Below are 18038 nucleotides of genomic sequence, written 5' to 3'. Positions count from 1 at the left end.
GTGAATTTCACCTCTGCAGCATCTCTGGTCTCTTTCCCTCTGCTGCATCTCTGGTGGATTTCTCCTTTGCAATATTTCTGGTGGATTTCTTATATGTAACAATTTTGGTTCATATCTCTTCTCAATTTCACCTGCAACATATCCTTATGCTTATATATACTCCCCCCATCCCCTGCCACATGGGCATATCCTCTCAGATGCAGCTGCTATGCATTAATTGTTTGCATGCTGTCTCATCCCTCCCCCTCCCCCCTGCCTCTTTATTCTGGAAACTCCCCCCTCCCTCGAGGACAAAGCAGTTTGTCCAGGATCTGACACATAGTAGGTGCTCATTATTTGCGTACAGCATCCAGCTCTAGGGCGTCGAATCCCAGCCCGCTAAGGTGAAAGAGAGGGAAACTGAGGCCGGGCTAGGACGGGGACTCAGCCTGGGCATTCACTGGCAGCACGTGCAGAGTGGGGGAAGGAGGAAGGCACGCTCTTCCCGCACCCCCCCCCCCGACCCCGCCCAATGGAGTGCACCCAGGCCTCGAAGCATAGCTTTGTTGGCCAAGTCCCCAAAAAGGCTCGGGCTCCCCCTCCGGAGAGAGGAGGCGCCGCAAGCTAGTAGGTGTGTTGGGGGAGGGGTGGAAAGTCCCCACCTTTGGAGGCACGTGCCCGGCGTGCGTCCATTTCCGCCTTACCACACGCAAGCGGAAACTTCCGCGCTGACCCCACCCCCAGGCGATCTTTATTGGTCCCCCTTTTTGTCAATCTATTGGAGAGGGGCGGGAGAGTCAGCTGGCCTCTGTTTCCGGTTTGTCTTCGCCTAGGTCCCAGGCCGAGTGGGAGACTAATCTGCATGTGGAGGGGGAAGTCCTTCGAGACAGCGCCCCGCCCTCTAGTCCGCTAAGTTCTCCACGCGTGCGCAAGGCTTGGAGGTGGGCGGGGCGAGTAGAGAGCGCGCGCCTGAGGAAGCGGAAGTGGCGGCGGCGCGGCGGCAGCCGAGGCAGGAGTCTCTGTCTGGCTGCTGAGGAAGCTGCGGGAGCCAGGGTCGCGAGCTGAAGGCTGAGAAGGCCGGCGCCCCGCACAGGGGCCCCGCAATGCGCATAGCAAGCCGAGTTGGGTCCAGGACCGGCAGCTGGGCCGGAGGAGGGCGGGCCGGGGCTGGCCGAGCGGCGTGAGCATTGCTGTGGCCCGTGGGCTGGGGTCTTCTCCGCCACTGTGCTCGGGCTTCGATCTCGGCTTCGGTTCCCGTCCGGGCTCCACTCGGTCCCACCGATCAGTCTCCATCCCCATCGTCGCTGCCGCCATGGCCTGGGTGCTGAAGATGGACGAGGCGGTGGAGGCGGGCCTGGTGCATGACTTCGACGCCAGCCTGACGGGCATCGGGCAGGAGCTGGGTGCAGCCGCCTACAGCATGAGGTGCGGCCTGGGCCTTGGGGCGGGGCCGGCCCCACCTATTTTACCTCTTCCCCTACCCTACCCCCTGCTGGGCGGGAGCTGGGGCGGGAGCTGGGGGGGAATGGGGGACCCTGCAGCTGGCCCCGCCCTCTATTCTGCAGGGTCTGGTTGGTCACGTGGGACGGAGGAATGGCGGGCGGGAGGGAGTCCAAGGAGGTGCCTATGATGTGAGGTGCTTTTGTGGCGTTCCTGCGGCCAGTGTGAAAGCTGGGGGTTTGGGCGAGTCTGGATGGGGGGCGGTGTGGCAGGAGATGTCTTCCTGACTCCATTTTTGTGCGGGACCCCTCGGTTATCCGCCCTGAGTCGCTTGGTGCCCACCCTTCTTTCTCCACGTTGCCATGGTGACCGCCTTAGTGACCGCCATGGAGATCGCCATGGTGACTGCCTTGGTGATCGTCATGGTGATCGTCATGGCGATCGTCATGGCGACCGCCTTGGTTATCGCTGGAGCTAGCGTGGAGAAGGGGAAAAAATGAAGGAAAAAGGAGCCGCGGGTCTTTGTCCGGTTTTATTATTATCGGTATATCGAGATGCCGCCCCTCCTTTGGCGGACATTAACCCCCATTAAGGGGATTGGGTGTCCGCGCGGAGCGCATCGCGCATCTCTGCAGTGCTGACTCTACTGCGGCTGCTCCCTCGCCCCTCTCCCTGCAATGCGGTGGCCCCTCCGCCCCTCTCCCCCCATTGCGGCTGCTCCCCCGCCCCTCTCCCCCTACTGCAGCGGCTCCCCCTCCTCCTCCCCTCTTCCCCCCACTGCGGCGGCTCCCCCTCCCTTCTCCCCTTCTCCCCCCCTCCTCACTGCGGCAACATGGCGGCGGACTGCAGGGGCGTCCATGTTAGGCCGAGCCCCAGGGGGCTTTGTGCAGAGCCCCGACCCCGCCCCAATCTTGCAGTCCTCCTTTGCCGCCTCCGCCTCTCCTTTGTGCGGATGGAGAGCTCTGGACCGCTCGTCTTAATGGCGGGAGGCGCTGTTGCTCTTCTTGTGGGGGGGATGTCGCAGACTTGGGCGCGGGAGTCAACCCTTCTCTGTATTATGTCATCGTGAAAGCTGATCGAGAAATGCGGTTGAAAATTGTCCCCCATTTTTTTTCGTTTCGTTTGGGCAAAAATGTTTATCACGCCAAACTCGGGACACGGCTGTGGGTCTGAAAGGTACTCGTCCTTTCCTTCTTTAATTTGCTTATTTGATTTGGATTTTTTCTATCCATCTGGACCTTGGTTTTTGGAAGGGACTGTTCTAAACTGAATGCCTGCCAGGCGGCATTTGTTTTCCCTAGCAGTTTTTCCAAATAATGGATCTTCCCCAATTAACGCTCTTTGTGTCCAGCACTGAGATGAAATCTGGATCTGGGTAAACCCGATGTGTGCCTGGTATTTTACAGAAAAAGCTGAGACCCTGAATCTTGACTCCCCTTTTGGTCTCCAGCATCGAGTTCTCTCCTGTCACTGCCTCCTCCTTCATCCCCACCCTGGCTTTTTGCTCTTTTCTGCCATTAACCCCTGTCCCAAGGAACCTTGCTTGTCTTCCTTTGTCCCTCAGGAGGTCAAGGTCCCTCTGCCATCTCTCTCTCCTGCACACCTTAGGAGCCAGTTTCTGACCTTGACCTTCCACCCAAACTGTTTTTTCCAAAAGTTTCATGGATCCCCAGCCTCTGGGTGCTCTTGGTCACTCATCCCCTCCTCCAGACAGTGCCCTTTAACCCTAGATGGACCCTAGATACCCCCCACCCTCACTTTCTGACTCTGGGGCTGGATGTCCAGGAGACATTCAGCATCCCCGACAGAACTCATCCTTTTACCCTCTAAGCCCCCCTCCCCATGTTTCCTATAGTATGGGTCCCTTCATCCTGAATCCCCAGGACTACACCCTGGACTACTCACTCTCCCTCATCCCCCTCCCTTCCTGTACATTTCTACCCATCTCTCAAGTGAGCCCTCCCCTCCACTGCAGCGGCTGCCCCTCAGTCTGGACCGTGGCCATAGCTGCCTGTAAGGTGTCCAGCTGAACTTCCCCCCCTTCTCCCCAGTCAGCAAATGTCAGCCATTCCCTGTCACTTCCAGGATCTGCTTAAATTGAAAAAAAAAAAAAAACAGAGAACGTGCCCCCTCCCACTTTTCCTGTCTTAGACCCCTCACTGCCCCCCATATCCTCTTCCATCCAGTGACCCCGCCTTCCTCCTGCCCCAGAAACAAGACCCCCCCCCTCCTTGCTCCTGGGCGTTGTCCGGCTGCCTTTCACATCCCACCTGAAAATCCATTTCTACCTGTAGTCTTTCCTAACCCTTCTTAAGTCTAGGGATTTTCTTAGATATTTTGTATGTTTGCTTAACTGTCCCCCCATTACTTAGGAACGCCCTGAGGGAAGGGGAGGGTCTAGTACCTAGTAAGTGCTTTAAGCCAAAGATGAATCATTTTAGTGATTGCTGTTTTGTTGTACAGTTTGAGATCTGATTTTGATAGAGCCTTCTTTTTTTCTGTGATTACTCTTTAAGATTCTTTTGTTCTTACATGTGAAATTGGTTTGGTTTGGTTTCTAGCTCTATAAAACATTCCTTGGGATTTTTAATTGGTATAGCTTGAATAAATAAATTAGTTCGGGTTGTATTGTCATTTTATTATACCAAGTGTCTAAAAAGTCTGCAGTTTATAGCTATTAAAGCTTTAATGTGGGATGGCTTTTTCAAAAAAAAAAAAAAGCTTTAATGATTTTTAATATCATACTGAGACTTTGGGACACTCAGTATTGACTTACTCTATAGCCCAGAGCCTGTACTGTTTCTTTAATTACTTAGGTCTATTTCTGTATGTATTGTCTTATAGGTAAATTTAAATTCATATGGTCTTTAGGTGAATTTTCAAAGAAACACTTGCACATTTTTTTCTAGCTTTTGTAGTGATTTTTTTAAGCATTTAATTTTTTTCCTCAATTATATATATAAAGAAAGATTTTTTTATATTAAAAAAAATTTTTTTGGGAGATCCAAATACCAAGCAGTTGGATACAGATTACATATATGCAGGCATGTAAAACATTTTCATATTAGCTAATTGCAAAAAAAACAAATACATCAACCCAAAAAGTCAAAAAATAATAAAGTTTAAAAATGCTTCATGATGAATATAGAAATATGTTTAGAAGCATTGCACATGTTTAACCTATAGCAGACTGCTTACTGTCTTGGGGAGGGGAGATGAGAAGGAGAAAAATTTGGAACGCAAGGTTTTGCTAAGGTGAATGTTGAAAACTACATTTTTTGGAAAAATAAAATACTATTAAAACCTTTTTTTTAAAAAATTATGCTTCAATCTGCATATAGATTCCATCAGTACTTTCTCTGGAGGTGGATAGCATTTTTCATAATTTGGAATAATTTTGAATGGAATTTCTCTTCCTAGATCTTCATGCTGGGTTTTTTTTGCTTATATGAAGGAATGCCCACATGTATGTGGGTTGTCTCTTATCTTTCAACTTTGCTGGTGTTAATTATTATAATTGAAATACTAATTTTTAGTTGACTCCTTAGGGTTCTCTAAGTACATCAGGAAAGCATAGTACAGAGTGCAGATCCTGGAGCCAAGATTTAACTTCCTAAGTTCAAATCGGACCTCAGATAGTTAAACTAGTTGTATGACCTTGTTTGCCTCAGTTTCCTTACCTGTAAAATAAGCTGGAGAAGAGAAAGGCAAACCACTCTAGTATCTCTGCCTGCAAATATTCAGGTGGGACCACAGAGAGTTGGACACAAGTGAAAACCACCAAATAGCAAGAAGTACATCATCTTATCTAGAGAAAGTGGTAATTTTGTTCTCTCTTTTACTTGTGTTTTATTCTCTCAATTTATTTTTCTTTTCTTGTTGCTAGAGCATTTCTAGCTTTAGTGATGATTATGAGTGAGAGAGAAAGAGAACAAGCATGTGTTAGGTGCCTGCTATGTGGCAGGTGCTTTACAAATATTATCCATTTGATCCTCACAACAATCTTGGGAGATAGGTGCTGTTATTAGCCCCATTTTGCAAATGGGGAAATCGAGGCAGACAGGTCAAATGACTTGTCAGGGTGCACATGGTTGGTTAAGTCTCAGGGTGGGTTTGAATTCAGGGCTTTCTGGCTCCAGGTGTGGTGCTCTGTATATTGAACCACTCTGTTCATTCCTCCTATCACCTCATTGTTACTATCCTTAAGTTTTGTTAGCATATGACTCAGCAAAGTCCTTTCTAATGATTTTCTTTATTTCTCCTTCAATTGCTGTAAGTTCTGCTTTTTCATTTTTCATACAAATTGGTTTTTAAATATAATTTGTTTTTCTCCTTTTTACAGTTTGATTAGGTATTTATTTGTTTTTTTTTAAACATCCTAATTTTATTGCTCACTGGATGTTTGATTTTATTAATCTTCTTAATTTTTAAAATTCCTATTTAATTATTTAATTAGAGTTTTTTTTTTTATTTGCTCAGTGTTTTAAAGTTGTAAGTTTAATTCACTAATTTATCTCTTGAGCTGATGAAAGTTTTTAGTGATTTCCCTTCAGAAGTGTTTTAGGTATATCCCATAAGGTTTGTTATATTGTCTCATTGCTGTCATTTTCTGTTACGTGTATAATATGTTAACTTATCAGCCAGTTCTTTAGAATTGTTATTTAGTCTCCATCTTCACTGGGATTCTTTCTTCAAAATGTTTTTTTATTGCATTTTAATCAGTAAATGATGTGCTGGTCCAATACAGAGTCAGTTTTTGTAAAGGTGTCATATATAGCTTATTCACATGTAAATTCCTTTCTGTTCTCATTCAGCAATCTCCGAGATCTATCATCTCTCATTGTTAAAAGTGCTCTTTAGGTCCTTAACTTTTTTCTTGTTTTATTTCTTGGCTGGGTTTGTCTGAGTCTAAAAGACATACATTAAGATCTCCCTGTTACTAGTTATCTGTTTCTCCAGTTAACTTCCTTATTGGTAGTTAAAATACTATTTTTAATTAGGTACCTCTATATTTAATAGTGCTTTTGAGTAGACACAGCGCCCTCCTGCCCAGAAAAAAACTTAAAGAATAACTTGAGTTAAAGTTTTTCCCTTTGATCGACTTTGTTTTGGTTCTAGAATTCATTTTCCACTTCTTCCTAGAAGTGCAGGGGGGGGAATCCATTCCTGCTTTAGTGGGACTTCTGTGTCTCTCTGGATTCTTTAGATCAGATGCTTTTGGCTGTCAGTCTGGTTCATGGAGTTCCACAGGGAAAGCATATCTGGATGGGTCAGCCGTCTGAAACAACCATATTGGACCCCCATAGAAGATGGCCCTAAGGGTCCTGCTAGCCACAGTGCTCAGCCACCTGAGAATTTTGGGCACTTGGGAGGGTCCTGCAGGGGGAGGCAGCCCAGGGAGATGATAGGGACACTGGCCAAGTGGCAGCCTGTTCTTGGGCTCCTTTTCACATAAAGCAGTGGTCAACAAGAGAGCACGGTTGGGTGAGCTTCCTTCTTCAGTGGATGTTCGGGAGGATCCAGCCTGTTGGAGGCAGAGCCACAGGCAAGGAGGGAACCCCCAGCGTGAGTAGCTCAGAAGTAGAGGGAGCTTCTGAGCTAATGTTTAGTGGAGGGGAGTCAGCAGAAACAGCCTGTCCGAGGAAAGGGGCTTGAGGCATTAGTGGGGAAAATCCTGCATTTGGAATTTGAAAGGCCCGAGTTTGAATCTTGTCTGAACCTCTTAATAACACTGAAAACTAACATTTACACAGGGGGCAGCTAAGTGGTTCAGTGAACAGAGCGCTGGGCCTGGCAAACAATCCAGCCTCAGACATAGTAGCTGTGGGACCTTGGGCAAGCCACTTAAACCTATTTGCCTTAATCCACCAGAGAGGGAAACACAGACTCCTCAGTGTCTTTGCCAAGAAAACCCAATGGACATGGGGACAGACCTTCTGTCGCTCCCACTGTGGGCCAAGTACTGCGCTAAGTGCTTTACAGTTATCATCTCATTTGATCCCATTACAGCCTTGGGAGGTGTAGGGAGAGTCATGATCCCCATTTTACAGATGAGGCAAATAGGAGCTAGCTCCCTAGCTAGTAAGTGTCTGGAGCTGGACTTGAGTGTAGGTCTTCTCTCCTTGCAGCCCAGTATTTATATTCCCTGAGAGAGGAAGGTAGCACTGATCCTTGAATCCGGGATCCTGAAGCTGTTATAAGATTTCGGCGCACTCCTTTCAGGCTGATCACAACACAACAGATAAAGGGGGGAGATGTCGGAGAGAGACTTCTCTCTGGTCTTGATGAGAAGATCCCAGTTCTTATTGGATGCCCTCCATCCCTGGTCAGGAACTGGACGTTGCTGCATCTGAAGTCCTCTCGTTCTCCAACAACTTAAGCCTTTGTCTTAAGGAACCCCTCCCTCCTGTCAGCAGCACCGAGGAAACCGTCCTTGGTGTGTGTGAGGCTGCAGGGTTTGGGGGCTTCTGCGTGTGCCCCTGCTTTCGTCCCGAGTTGGGCCGCAGCCGTGTGATGGTTTGGCGTGAGGGGCGGAGGGAGGCTGGAGGAGCCGCTCCTGTTCCCCGTCCTCCCAGAGTGCACGTTGCTGATGAGCCCCCTTCTTCTCTTTTCAGTGACGTGTTGGCCCTACCCATTTTCAAGGAGGAAGGGGCTGTCCTTCCGTTGGTGAATGAACCCAAACAACCGCCCTTCCAGTACATCCTGTGTGCTGTGACATCCCCTGCAGTCAAGCTGAACGAAGAGAGTCTCACTTATCTGAACCAAGGTAGGAGGAGGGCTGGCAAGGCAGTGGGGGGGGGGGCACGGGGCAACTCCGGGAGAAAAAGTGCCTATTTTCTCTTAAGCAGTCTTTGGTTTGCTTGGTACCAGTGCCTGTTCCTCAAAAATCAGCCCAAATGGACTGTTTTCCCCTCAAAAAGAAAGTTTTGTTGATGTCTTTTTGAAAAAGGTATCACTGTAATTTCCCTGTCATTGTTCTGTGTGGCAAGTAGGGTTCTTTAAAGGAAAAGTCCCCGGCGTGACTGATGAGGCATCCTGAAAGACTGAGGGTCCCTGGAGCACGCCGTCCTTGGGGACCTCCTCCCCTCTCGGGCCTTTTGGGCAGGCTCGTTCCCTGTAATTTGGGGCCTTTTGGGGGTGTCATTCTTCCCATTGACTTTGTGGTAGTTAGTGTTTTCTTGACCGACCTCCCTGCAAGCTTCTGTGTCTCCAGACCACCCACGTGCCCCAGCTTGTTCGGTCGGGCCCATGTGGAGGGGCCGCTGCCACGGGGAACATGGGCTGTCTTCCCTGGCCCTCGCTGGGCACTAGGGCGCGCCGAGCTCTCTGCTCTAGGCTGCCTTGCCCCCGGGAGATATCCGGGGGGCCGACCAAGGGGCTCGGCCTTTCTGTGAGGTCCGCCTAGATGGAAGGTGCGGGAAGCTGAGCTGCCGGCAGTGCCCCAGGAACTCGGCAGCGCACTTTGTTTAGCTGCTTTTTGTTTTTCCAGAAGACGTTCATAGACAGTTTTCCACATTCATCTTTGCCAAATCTTGTGTTCCAGATTTTCCTCCCCCCTCTCCTAAAGAACCCGATAGAGGCTAAACATGGGCAGTTCTTCTAAACGCATTTCCCTGGACCCCTGCCCCCGGGATGGCACCCTCCACCTCCCCTCCCCCCACTGCCGGCTCCCAATGCCTTCCATTGGGCTCCTGGGCAACACGTTGGCCACAAACCTTCCCCCGTCCTGCCCTCACATCCTCCCCACCCCCTCGGGGGCCCCGCAGGCCCCTGGCTCCTGGCCAGCTTGGTCCGTGTTTTCCAACAGTCTGGGTCTACACAAGCTTTTCAGGGTCAGGAGCAGGGCTCTCCCTTGGCATGCTTGGAAGGAGAGATGCTCGTCCTGTGGGACCTGGGCAGGTGCTGTGACCCCCGCCGGGCTGGGCAGCCTCCCCCCTCCCCGGAGTGGCTCGGGCCCCGGGACGCCTGGGCTTGGGGCCGCGCCGTGACCTTGTTTCCGATGGAGGCCGCAGCCAGACATGGGGGTGCCTCGGAGCAGCTGAGGGGGGCGTCCTGGAGCCCTTTGTGGCCTTTTCTGTGGCCTGAAGGAGCCCCGTGAAGCCGGCCCGGAGGCTGGGAGAAGCCGGTGTTGAGCAGAGGCCGGCTCTTGGGTGTGGAGTTTGTAAGGTCACAGAACTCCGCCTTCTCTTTGCCACAGGTCAGTCCTATGAAATCCGGATGCTGGACAACCGGAAAGTGGGAGATGTGCCTGAGATCAGTGGAAAGTTGGTGAAGGTGAGCGATGGCCCTCGGGCCCCTCCGCGGCCCTGAGTTTTCACTCGGTGCCTCCACACACGGGGGCCTCTGGGCCGGGATCCACCATTCTTAGTCATTCGTTCCACCTTCTCCCGCCGGCTGCCTTCGCGGCTCACCCGCATATTAGTCCTTTTCAGAACCAAACTTGATGCATTTTCCCCATTTTTTAATCTTGTCTGGGGTCAGTGGGCTTTGTCCCCAATTTAAATAGCCTCAGGGAAGGGTCCCTCCAGGGACTCGGCAAACACCGCCTTTGCTTTCTCAGATGTTGGCTAGAAAGTGTTTGTGAAACCTTTTTCTTCAAGTGAGTCGGGTGGAGAACGCAGCAGGAGACACTGGCCATCCAGGGCTGGACCCCAGGCCTGCTGTGGTAGAAAGTAGATTGGGCCCGGGGGGGTCTCCTTCCTCGGGCTGACAGGAGGTGGAGGCAGGCAGGGTGGGGGGTGGACCCAGACGGCCGCCTGCCGGAATTCCCACTCTTGGAGCGCTTGCAGAGCTCCCCCCGCCAGCGTGTCGGGGGCTCGGGGCTAGGCCCTTGGGGGGCTCTTAGGACCATGTCTTGGGCTTGAGGGAGGTCAGGGAGGTGGCGTTCCACACGCCACTTTGGAGTGACTCCTGTAGCAGATTGAGAAGGAAGTTCTCTTTGGGGGTAATTTCAGTCCCACATCTGGCTCCCAGGGTCACTCCAGGTAAAGTCCTGTCCCTTCTCTGGCCAGAGTGCTCTCCTCCGTAAAGTGGGTGAGTCGGGGGTTAGGGTTAGAGGTGCCCACCGCTTCTGGTGCCCTGGGGAATGCAGGCCCTCGAGGAGAGACACCCCCAACCCGCCCTTGGGGACTGGGACTTCCATTCCGCACTGGGGGAGGGCCGCCCTCGTAGACCTGTTGTAAAGGACTTGTGAGCACAAAGGAAGGCACCGGGTTCTCTGGTGCCCTTTTCAAGCCCCGGCCGGCCTCAGCAGGGAGTCCCCTGCCCTCGTGTGGCCACAGGCCCAGAAAGCTTTGGTCCCCTCAGGGGAGATGCGTCTCTTGGTGGCGTGTGAGCGCTTCTGGGAAGGAGGCTCTCGAAGGGCCCCGCGGCCACCTGGGACCACAAGCCCTTCTTCCTCTGTCCCCGCAGAGCGTCATTCGCGTCGTGTTCCATGACCGACGGCTTCAGTACATGGAGCACCAGCAGCTAGAAGGCTGGAAGTGGAACCGCCCAGGAGACCGACTGCTTGATCTCGGTACGTGGGACACCCCCCCCCCCGAGTTAGTTCATGGGTAAAAGGAGGCGAAGCCCTGCTGGGACTCGACAGCTTGGGGGTTGCCACAGCTGCCCCGCTCCTGAGCCGGACCCCCAGTGTGGCTGCTCTCCGTCGCCCCGGCAGCCCCCCATGGGAGGGGACAGAGGAAAGCTTGGCCATAAGGCTCTGGCGTCGGGATTATCAGAGTCGTCTTTCCTTTTGGGGGGAGAGGCAGTTGGGGTCAAGGGGCTTGCCCAGTGTCACACAGCTAAGACCCCCATTGACCTGGGATCCTCCTGCCACCAGGGCTGGTGCTCTGACCACTGTGCCACCCAGCTGCCCCAGTTAGGAGGATCCTAAAAGCCTGGGATAGGTGATTCTTGTTTTTAAACTCAGGATGGTAATTTCTTGTCTCTTTGTTTTGAAAAACATACAGACATCCCGATGTCCGTTGGAGTCAGTGACGTAAAGACAAACCCCAACCAGTTAAATGCTGTTGAGTTTCTCTGGGACCCCGCCAAGCCCACCTCTGCATTTATTCAGGTTTGGATCTCTATTGGAAGCCTCTTGATCTCCTCATCCGAAATGTCCTGATATGTTTGTGGGATTTAGAGCAATTTCCTTAGACTGTTCCTCTTTTAAAAATCCTGCTTCTCTTTTCCTCGTACGGAGAAATGGGTTCCGTTGGCCGGTGACATTAATGACTCGCTTTGTTTTTCCAGAGCTGTTCGTTCTAAAACCTTGTTAACTTTCCCTAGTAGGTGACACGGGTCAGCCCCTGGTTAGCGTGAGCTTTCTTGTAGACTAGGACAGAGGTCGCGCTTCTAGAACGGCCGGGGCTGCTTACCCGCCAGGAGACGAATACGGGAGGGGGGTCGACAGGAGCCTTAGTATGGGAGGTGACAGACCCCAGACCAGGGCCCGCTCCGGCTCCTGAAGCCAGAGACCTGGGAGTGTGTGGGTAGGCCGAGCCATGGGGGCGGAGGTCCGAGCCCGGGGGAGCCCCGGCAGGGGGCCAACAAGGAGATGAGCCTCCAAGGGAACCTCCAAGGGCTGCTAGAATCTCGGTAGGCTCCTTGGAAGCAGCATGAACTTTGTTTGGGAGGCAGGAACTAAGCAGGCCCTGGGGGGAGGGCAGGGAGCCCCGGCGGGTGGACAGGCTGCAGACCGCGGGTCCCTCCACGGTGGTCCGGTGGGGCTGGGGGAGGCTGCCTCGAATGGGGGGGGGCCAAGGGCAGGGGTCTCCGAGTCGGGAGAGCCTGACGGGGCTTCCCCCCTTGCAGGTGCACTGCATCAGCACCGAATTTACACCGCGCAAGCATGGCGGAGAGAAGGGGGTTCCTTTCAGAATCCAGGTGGACACCTTTAAGCAGAACGAGCACGGCAACTACACTGACCACCTGCACTCGGCCAGCTGCCAGATCAAAGTCTTTAAGGTAGGGGGCGAGAGCGGGTCTTCTCCAGGACCAGTCCAGCTCTGGGCTCCTCACAGGGGAGGGGGGGGCACGCCTGCCTTTTGCCCCCTCCCCCGTTCTGTAGACTCAGTCATCTTTTTCCTTTTAGCCAAAAGGAGCAGACCGAAGAATGAAAACAGACCGAGAAAAGCTGGAGAAGAGGACAGCCGCCGAGAGGGAGAAGTTCCAGCCTTCCTACAGCACTACCATCCTCAGCGAGGTAATGGGGCGCAGCCTGCCCGGGCCTGTGGGCTGGGCCGCGAGGGGGGCTGGCAGCGCGGGGGCGGCCCCGGGGTGGGCACCGGGCTTCCCAGGGCCCCCCTTGGAGAGCAGCCAGCGAGTCCGCGACTAGCGTGGAATGGGGGAGTCGCTCTTTCCTCGTTGTCTGAGCCCCCTCTTTGGTGTTTGTCCAGATGAGGCTTGAGCCTGTATTGGAAGCTCCTCCGGTTGAAAAAGAGCAGAAAAGGTCCACCAAGCGGACTTTGCCAGCAGACTGCGGCGACTCTGTGGCAAAGCGCGGCAGTGTAAGGGACTTCGGCGTGCTTTCCCTTGTGCGGGACCCCCGGGCGGCCTTAGGTCCAGGACCCACTTCCCCGGCCAGGAAGGGAGCCCAGACGGGCGGCCTTGGGGAGGCTTCCTAGATAACCCTTGGAGCCTGGCCCTAAGAGGGAAGTGTGGGGGGTAGCCCCCGCGCACCCCCCGGGCATCTTCCCCATTCGCAGTTAGCCCCACGGGGCCCTCACTGCTCCACATGCTCCACAAATACGTTAGGGCGTGATGGGGGCAAGTGCGACACGTCCCCCCTTTCTGTCCCCTCACCCCCCATGCCTGGCCAGGGCTGGGCTCGTGAGCCCTGAGGGCCTTCTTCAGCCTTCCCTGGGAACAAGTAGTTCTGGGGAACTTGTCAAGCCTTCCATGCTTATCAGTGCAAGAAAGACACCATCCTGCTCCAGCTTGGTAAATGGTCTTCAAGTTACAAGGCAACCCCCCCCCCAAACACCCCAATCCCCGTCCTTTATGGAGGGGAGCCTCAGAACCCGGCTGGGCTGGAGCCCCCGGGACCAAACTTCTGAAAGTCAGATCCCTTGCATGGCAGGAGGAGGCGTCCCCCAGAAAGGGAGGGAGGGACACGCTCGGCTCTGGATAGAGGGGCAAAGAAAGGCGGGGTCTCGGGAGATTCCTGGCAGCCCCTTGTCTTAGCAGATGGGGAGACCGTGCCCCGAGAAGCAGAGAAAGCCCCGGCCCTCACCAGAGGCCTTTGTTATTTAAAGGGGCCCAGGAGGTGGCAGGGGCGGAGTTGGGTCATTGGTTCCAGAGCCCCCTGTCGCATCATGGACGGCCCAGTCTCTGGTCCTTCTGATCGGGGGGACGTGGGCGCTCTGTCACATCGGAGAGCTTCTGGCCATTAAATGAGCTCCTGCCAGCCCTGAAAGCTGAGAGACACCTCTAGGGAGATCAGAGGGTGGGATCTCCCTGCAGGAGAGCAGAGGGTCTCTGAGGTGGGGGATCTCACTCACTCCCCACCTGGCCCCATGGCAAGGGAGCACGGGCCCGGACAGGGGCCAAGTTCCTGGGCCTGCCAAACAGCAGGCTCGGCTCCGGGGACCCTAGTCCAGACAAGCGAGCAGTGCCCCCGAGCACCCCCGGCCTCCCCCCGGCCCTCAGCCAGAGCAGAGAAGTTTGACTCTGGGGTCCTCGGGTGGGCACTTGGCACTTGGTGTAACAGACTTGTTTTTAATCCCTTGCCTCAATATGTGGCTTTTCCCCCAAAATTTAAAAGCTGCACCCCTCGATACAGCCTTTCCCCAAGGCGGTCATTTTCCCTGCCCTCTGTGTGACTTGGCCCTTGATCCTGGGGGTGTCAGTCAGTCTTTGGTTGCTCCCATCTCCTCCCAGGTATCTGGGATCTGAAGGGTCAGATCTCGGGGCTTAAAAGAGGGAAAGGGGCCGGCTTGTCCCTAGAGATGGCCATCGTCACCTCCAGGACGGGGAAGTCGCAGGGTTAGGGAGCCCTTGGTCTGCCCTGGCCCCCACTCCTCCATCTCGGAGGGGCCTCGGGGCTGAGGCGTTAATTCTGTCCTTCGCCCTTCCCACAAGAATCCCCTAAGCCCTGTGATTCCTTGTCTGGAAGGGGTCCCGCTTCTGAAAAGCGGTTGGGGGTCGATGTTAAATCCCAGAGGGGGGAAATGGGGGAGCAGTTGTCAGGGGGTCCCGGAAGGGGGGACCCATTTCAGGAAGGTACCTGGGAGGTGGGCCCAGTGCTGGTCAGAGTTGGTTTTCCCCCCTTTGGGGGTCTCTCCATTGAGTGTTTCCTGAGGTTCTGCTTGAACCTCGTCAGCGGGTCCGAGCAAGGTGTCTGCACTGGGATGTCGCCCCCTGCCCATCTGTCTGCACTTGGGCCCCGGCCTGGGTCCTGCCGAAGAGGAAGCAGGAAGGGTTTATCGAGTGCAGGTGACCTCCGGCCTTGTGGGCGTGCTGGGATGTGGCAGGAGCTGGCCCCTCCTCCCTTTGTCCTGGCCTTCAACACCTGCTGGACCGAGTTGTCCTCTGTTACCACAATGGGCAAGGGGCTTCCTTAAATGGGGGGTATAGTTTTTCCAGGAATATTCTAGTGGGCACCTTGCCTTTTTTGGCGGGCATCTTTGCCAGGTCCCAAGACTGCTGGGGGCTTTTTTGCAAACCAGGCAAGCTCAGTTGGGGGCTGGCCAATGAGATGCTCGGGGTTTGAGTGTTCTTGCCCCAGAGTGGGGGTCATCCTGGGACTGCTTTTATTCCTCGAGGGTCCATGAGGGTCTCAGTTCTGGGGGAGGTGCTAAGGCTGATTCTCATTAGCTCTTCAGTGGCTTTAATGATGGAGAAGAGCGGAGGTTGGTCAGTGATCACAGGTCACAGGCTGCCCATCCCGAGCTTCTGGGGCCTCATTTTCTCGGGGTCAGCTATTCCCAACCTGCAGAGAGAGGCTCTGGGCTCCTCAGTCCGGGGGAGGGAGGATTCGGGGGGCCTCGTAGTGTCCCTGGGCATTCCGTCAGGCACAGAGAAGGCCCCGAACAGCATTGCCAGGCTGGCACCATGGCCGGGGGATGCCCGTCTCCCTCCCCTCATTTGGTAAAGCCCTGCTTGGCTCCTCCCAGATTCTCCGTTGGGTTAGAGGGGAATAGTTGGGTCGTGACTCTGGAGCTTAAAGTAAGGAGGACTGGGGGGCAGTTTTCTGCCTCCCCCCACCTAGGGTGGCTTGAGGAGTAGGGGGACCCCCCCCTTTACAGGAGGATTCCCTTCTCAGGTTTCCATCCCCGAGGGTTTTCTGTGTCCTTGTTGCTCTAGATCAGTGAGAGGTGCAGGTGCCCCAACCCCACCTGCTCAGGGGCCAGTCTGGCTGGCACAGGGTCCACGTGGAGCCCAGGGAGGCTGTGGGCTTCCTCACTCCCTTCCCTGGCCCATGACATGAGCAGGGGGAAACGGGACCCCTGCCCCCCCGGGCTCCTCCAGACGCAGCCCGAGGTCCTAGCAACGGTCAGTGTTCATCCTTTGTAGTCCGAGGAACTTCCTTGGTGCGGCCAGCCCGACGGTCCCAGAGCCCTTGGTGACTATGTCTTCTTCCTCCCCAGTGCTCCCCATGGCCCGCCCCGAGTCCACCCCGCGAGAGCCCCGCGCCCGCGCCTGCTCCCACTTTGAGCCCTGCTCCGACCAGCACCTGCAACATCCCGGAGAGGTACGTGCCTGGGCCGGCAGCTCGGGGCGCTCCGCAGGCCCCCTGCTCTCAGTCTCCATTGAAGAAACTTGCTTCGGGGGGAGGTCGGTTTTCTTTTCCCAAAGTTAATGGAGGAGAGAGGGAGGCCGTGGGGCCTCTCCTTGGTGAGATGCAGGGCTGTCCTCAGGAGCCCTTCCCTGGGTCGCAGATCGAGGAGCCGCTTGTCTGTGGGCAGAGCTGGGACCTCCTCTCTGAGGATCTCTGTGTCTCTGACTCCTAGCCCCCTCCCACCCCACTCTCTCACTTTGCTCTTTCACTCCTCGAGATTTGGTCACCTTTGTCCCCGGTGCCCCCCCTTCTAGCTGAGAGCTTTGTCAGCTCGGGCAGAGGGCAGCAGACTGGCTCCCCAGGAGGCGGGTTCGCGTGGCTCAGACCCGCAGCTCCCTCCTTGCGGCGTTTGGGAACCGGGTCGCCGCCAAGTCCCTGCCCCCACGGCGTCCGGCTGGTGAGAAGGCCGCCGCAGCCCCTTAGCTCTGAGGCAGACCCCGAGCCCCAGGCTGCTGTTGCTTTGGGAGATGGAAAAATGCTTCCAGCAGCGAAACTCGCATCTGCCTGCAGTCCCTCTGGGCCGCCAGGCCCTCTGGGGAAGACCCTGCTGCCGTCCGTACGTCGGGACCTCTTCCTCTAGCGCGCCGCGGTCCCGCGGCTTCTGAGCGGCCTCTGTCGGGGTCAGTCGGGTTGGCGGGAGCTTCGGAGGAAGCGCGGGGCTGTGCTTGACTGTGTCCCGGAGGCCCAGCTCCGCAGATCGATCCCAGGCCTCTGGGACCTGGAGTTTTCCCCTTCTGGGGGGTCAGGCTGGATGCTAAAGGGGGCGACTCCTCGCAAGCACTTCAGAGGCTCCTGAATGAGATCTTGCCCCCACCTCCCTCACAAGGGCTTGTGCAGATCTTTGCTCGAAGACCTCCCAAGAGGAACAAGGCTCTGCCTCCCAGGGCAGCCCGTCCCCTCCTTACCGATGGATATGAAGCCTCGCTTGGCCCCCTGGGGCCTCCATCCCCGGTTCGGCTCCTCGGGCAGGGGCTGACTGAACACATCTGAACCCTCTTCCGCAGAGGAGCCCTTCTAACGCTTGAAAATGCTTCTTGTGTCTCCCAGAGTGTTCTTTTGTCCAGCCGAAACATCCCCAATTCCTTAAGTTTAGTCTTAATGGGGCCTGAACTTGCCGCCTCTTCCCACTCCTGGATGCTCCCGGACCCCGTGCTCAGAACGTTGACCTCCACATGATGTTGGGAGACGGTCACCTCCTTAGGTCTGGAAGCTTCACCTCTCTCCCCAAGGTTAGGTTAACTTGCTCGGCCGCTGTCTCTCACTTCAGACTCCGCTGGAACTTGGAGCGGTCGCCGTTGGTGCCTTCTGTGAGGGCCACGCGCCCACCGGGCCCCAGACTGTGGGCTGATCCCAGTGTTTTTAGGGCCCAGATGTTGGTGGTTAGATTGGTTAAGGCCACTTTCCTCTCCCTGGATCCCTAAACTCAGGCCCTAGACATGGCGCATTTGTAAAAATTAGGACTTTGTTTATGATCTTTGGGTTTCTTTCACAGTTTTCCCCTCGAAGGGGTCCTTGGTCCCCGTGCCGCCGCTAGGGCTACTGGGACTGGAGAAAGCTGAGCAGAACCTGCATAAGCAGGGAGCTCTTAGATCCAGCCTAGGAGGGACCGTCCTGTCCAACCCTCTTAGTTTGTGGGACAGGAAGCCTTGCCCAGGGCGGCCTAGTTTGTCCGGAGCGAGAGTCCTCCTCTGGCGACTCCAAGCTCGGGACTCTTCTCGGAGACCGTGCTGCCTTTTTGCTCTTCCCCAGTGGAGGGAGGGGGCCACCTCAGGATGCGATGTTCTGGTTCCTGGTAGGCTCAGACATAGCGGCCGCCAGCTCGTGGAGCTAGTCTCGGTTAGCCAGACGCATG

At 54.9% G+C, this 18038-nt stretch overlaps 1 protein-coding gene across 7 annotated transcripts in view; it reads left to right on the top strand.

The window, feature by feature from the left end:
• The first annotated feature begins 1017 nt into the window (after positions 1–1017).
• UBP1 (upstream binding protein 1) overlaps positions 1018–18038 on the top strand; it is a 28766-nt gene continuing 11745 nt past the window's right edge. For 4 of the 7 annotated variants that reach the window (XM_051977319.1, XM_051977311.1, XM_051977278.1 and 1 more), the window contains exons 1-9: positions 1035–1404; positions 8034–8185; positions 9617–9693; positions 10831–10936; positions 11373–11479; positions 12220–12372; positions 12500–12610; positions 12804–12914; positions 15996–16099. In XM_051977319.1, the coding sequence (XP_051833279.1) occupies positions 1292–1404; positions 8034–8185; positions 9617–9693; positions 10831–10936; positions 11373–11479; positions 12220–12372; positions 12500–12610; positions 12804–12914; positions 15996–16099 (1034 nt within the window). In that variant the 5' untranslated portion in view covers positions 1035–1291. Of the gene's footprint in view, positions 1405–2486; positions 2596–8033; positions 8186–9616; positions 9694–10830; positions 10937–11372; positions 11480–12219; positions 12373–12499; positions 12611–12803; positions 12915–15995; positions 16100–18038 lie in introns of those variants that run through there. The other 3 variants (XM_051977283.1, XM_051977291.1, XM_051977301.1) reach the window with 3 other exon arrangements.

The sequence above is a fragment of the Antechinus flavipes genome, chromosome 1, assembly GCF_016432865.1.
Source record: "Antechinus flavipes isolate AdamAnt ecotype Samford, QLD, Australia chromosome 1, AdamAnt_v2, whole genome shotgun sequence".
Classification (NCBI taxonomy): Eukaryota; Metazoa; Chordata; class Mammalia; order Dasyuromorphia; family Dasyuridae; genus Antechinus; species Antechinus flavipes.
Note: the sequence above shows the minus strand (reverse complement) of the source record. Positions and strands in the feature narration are given on the sequence as shown.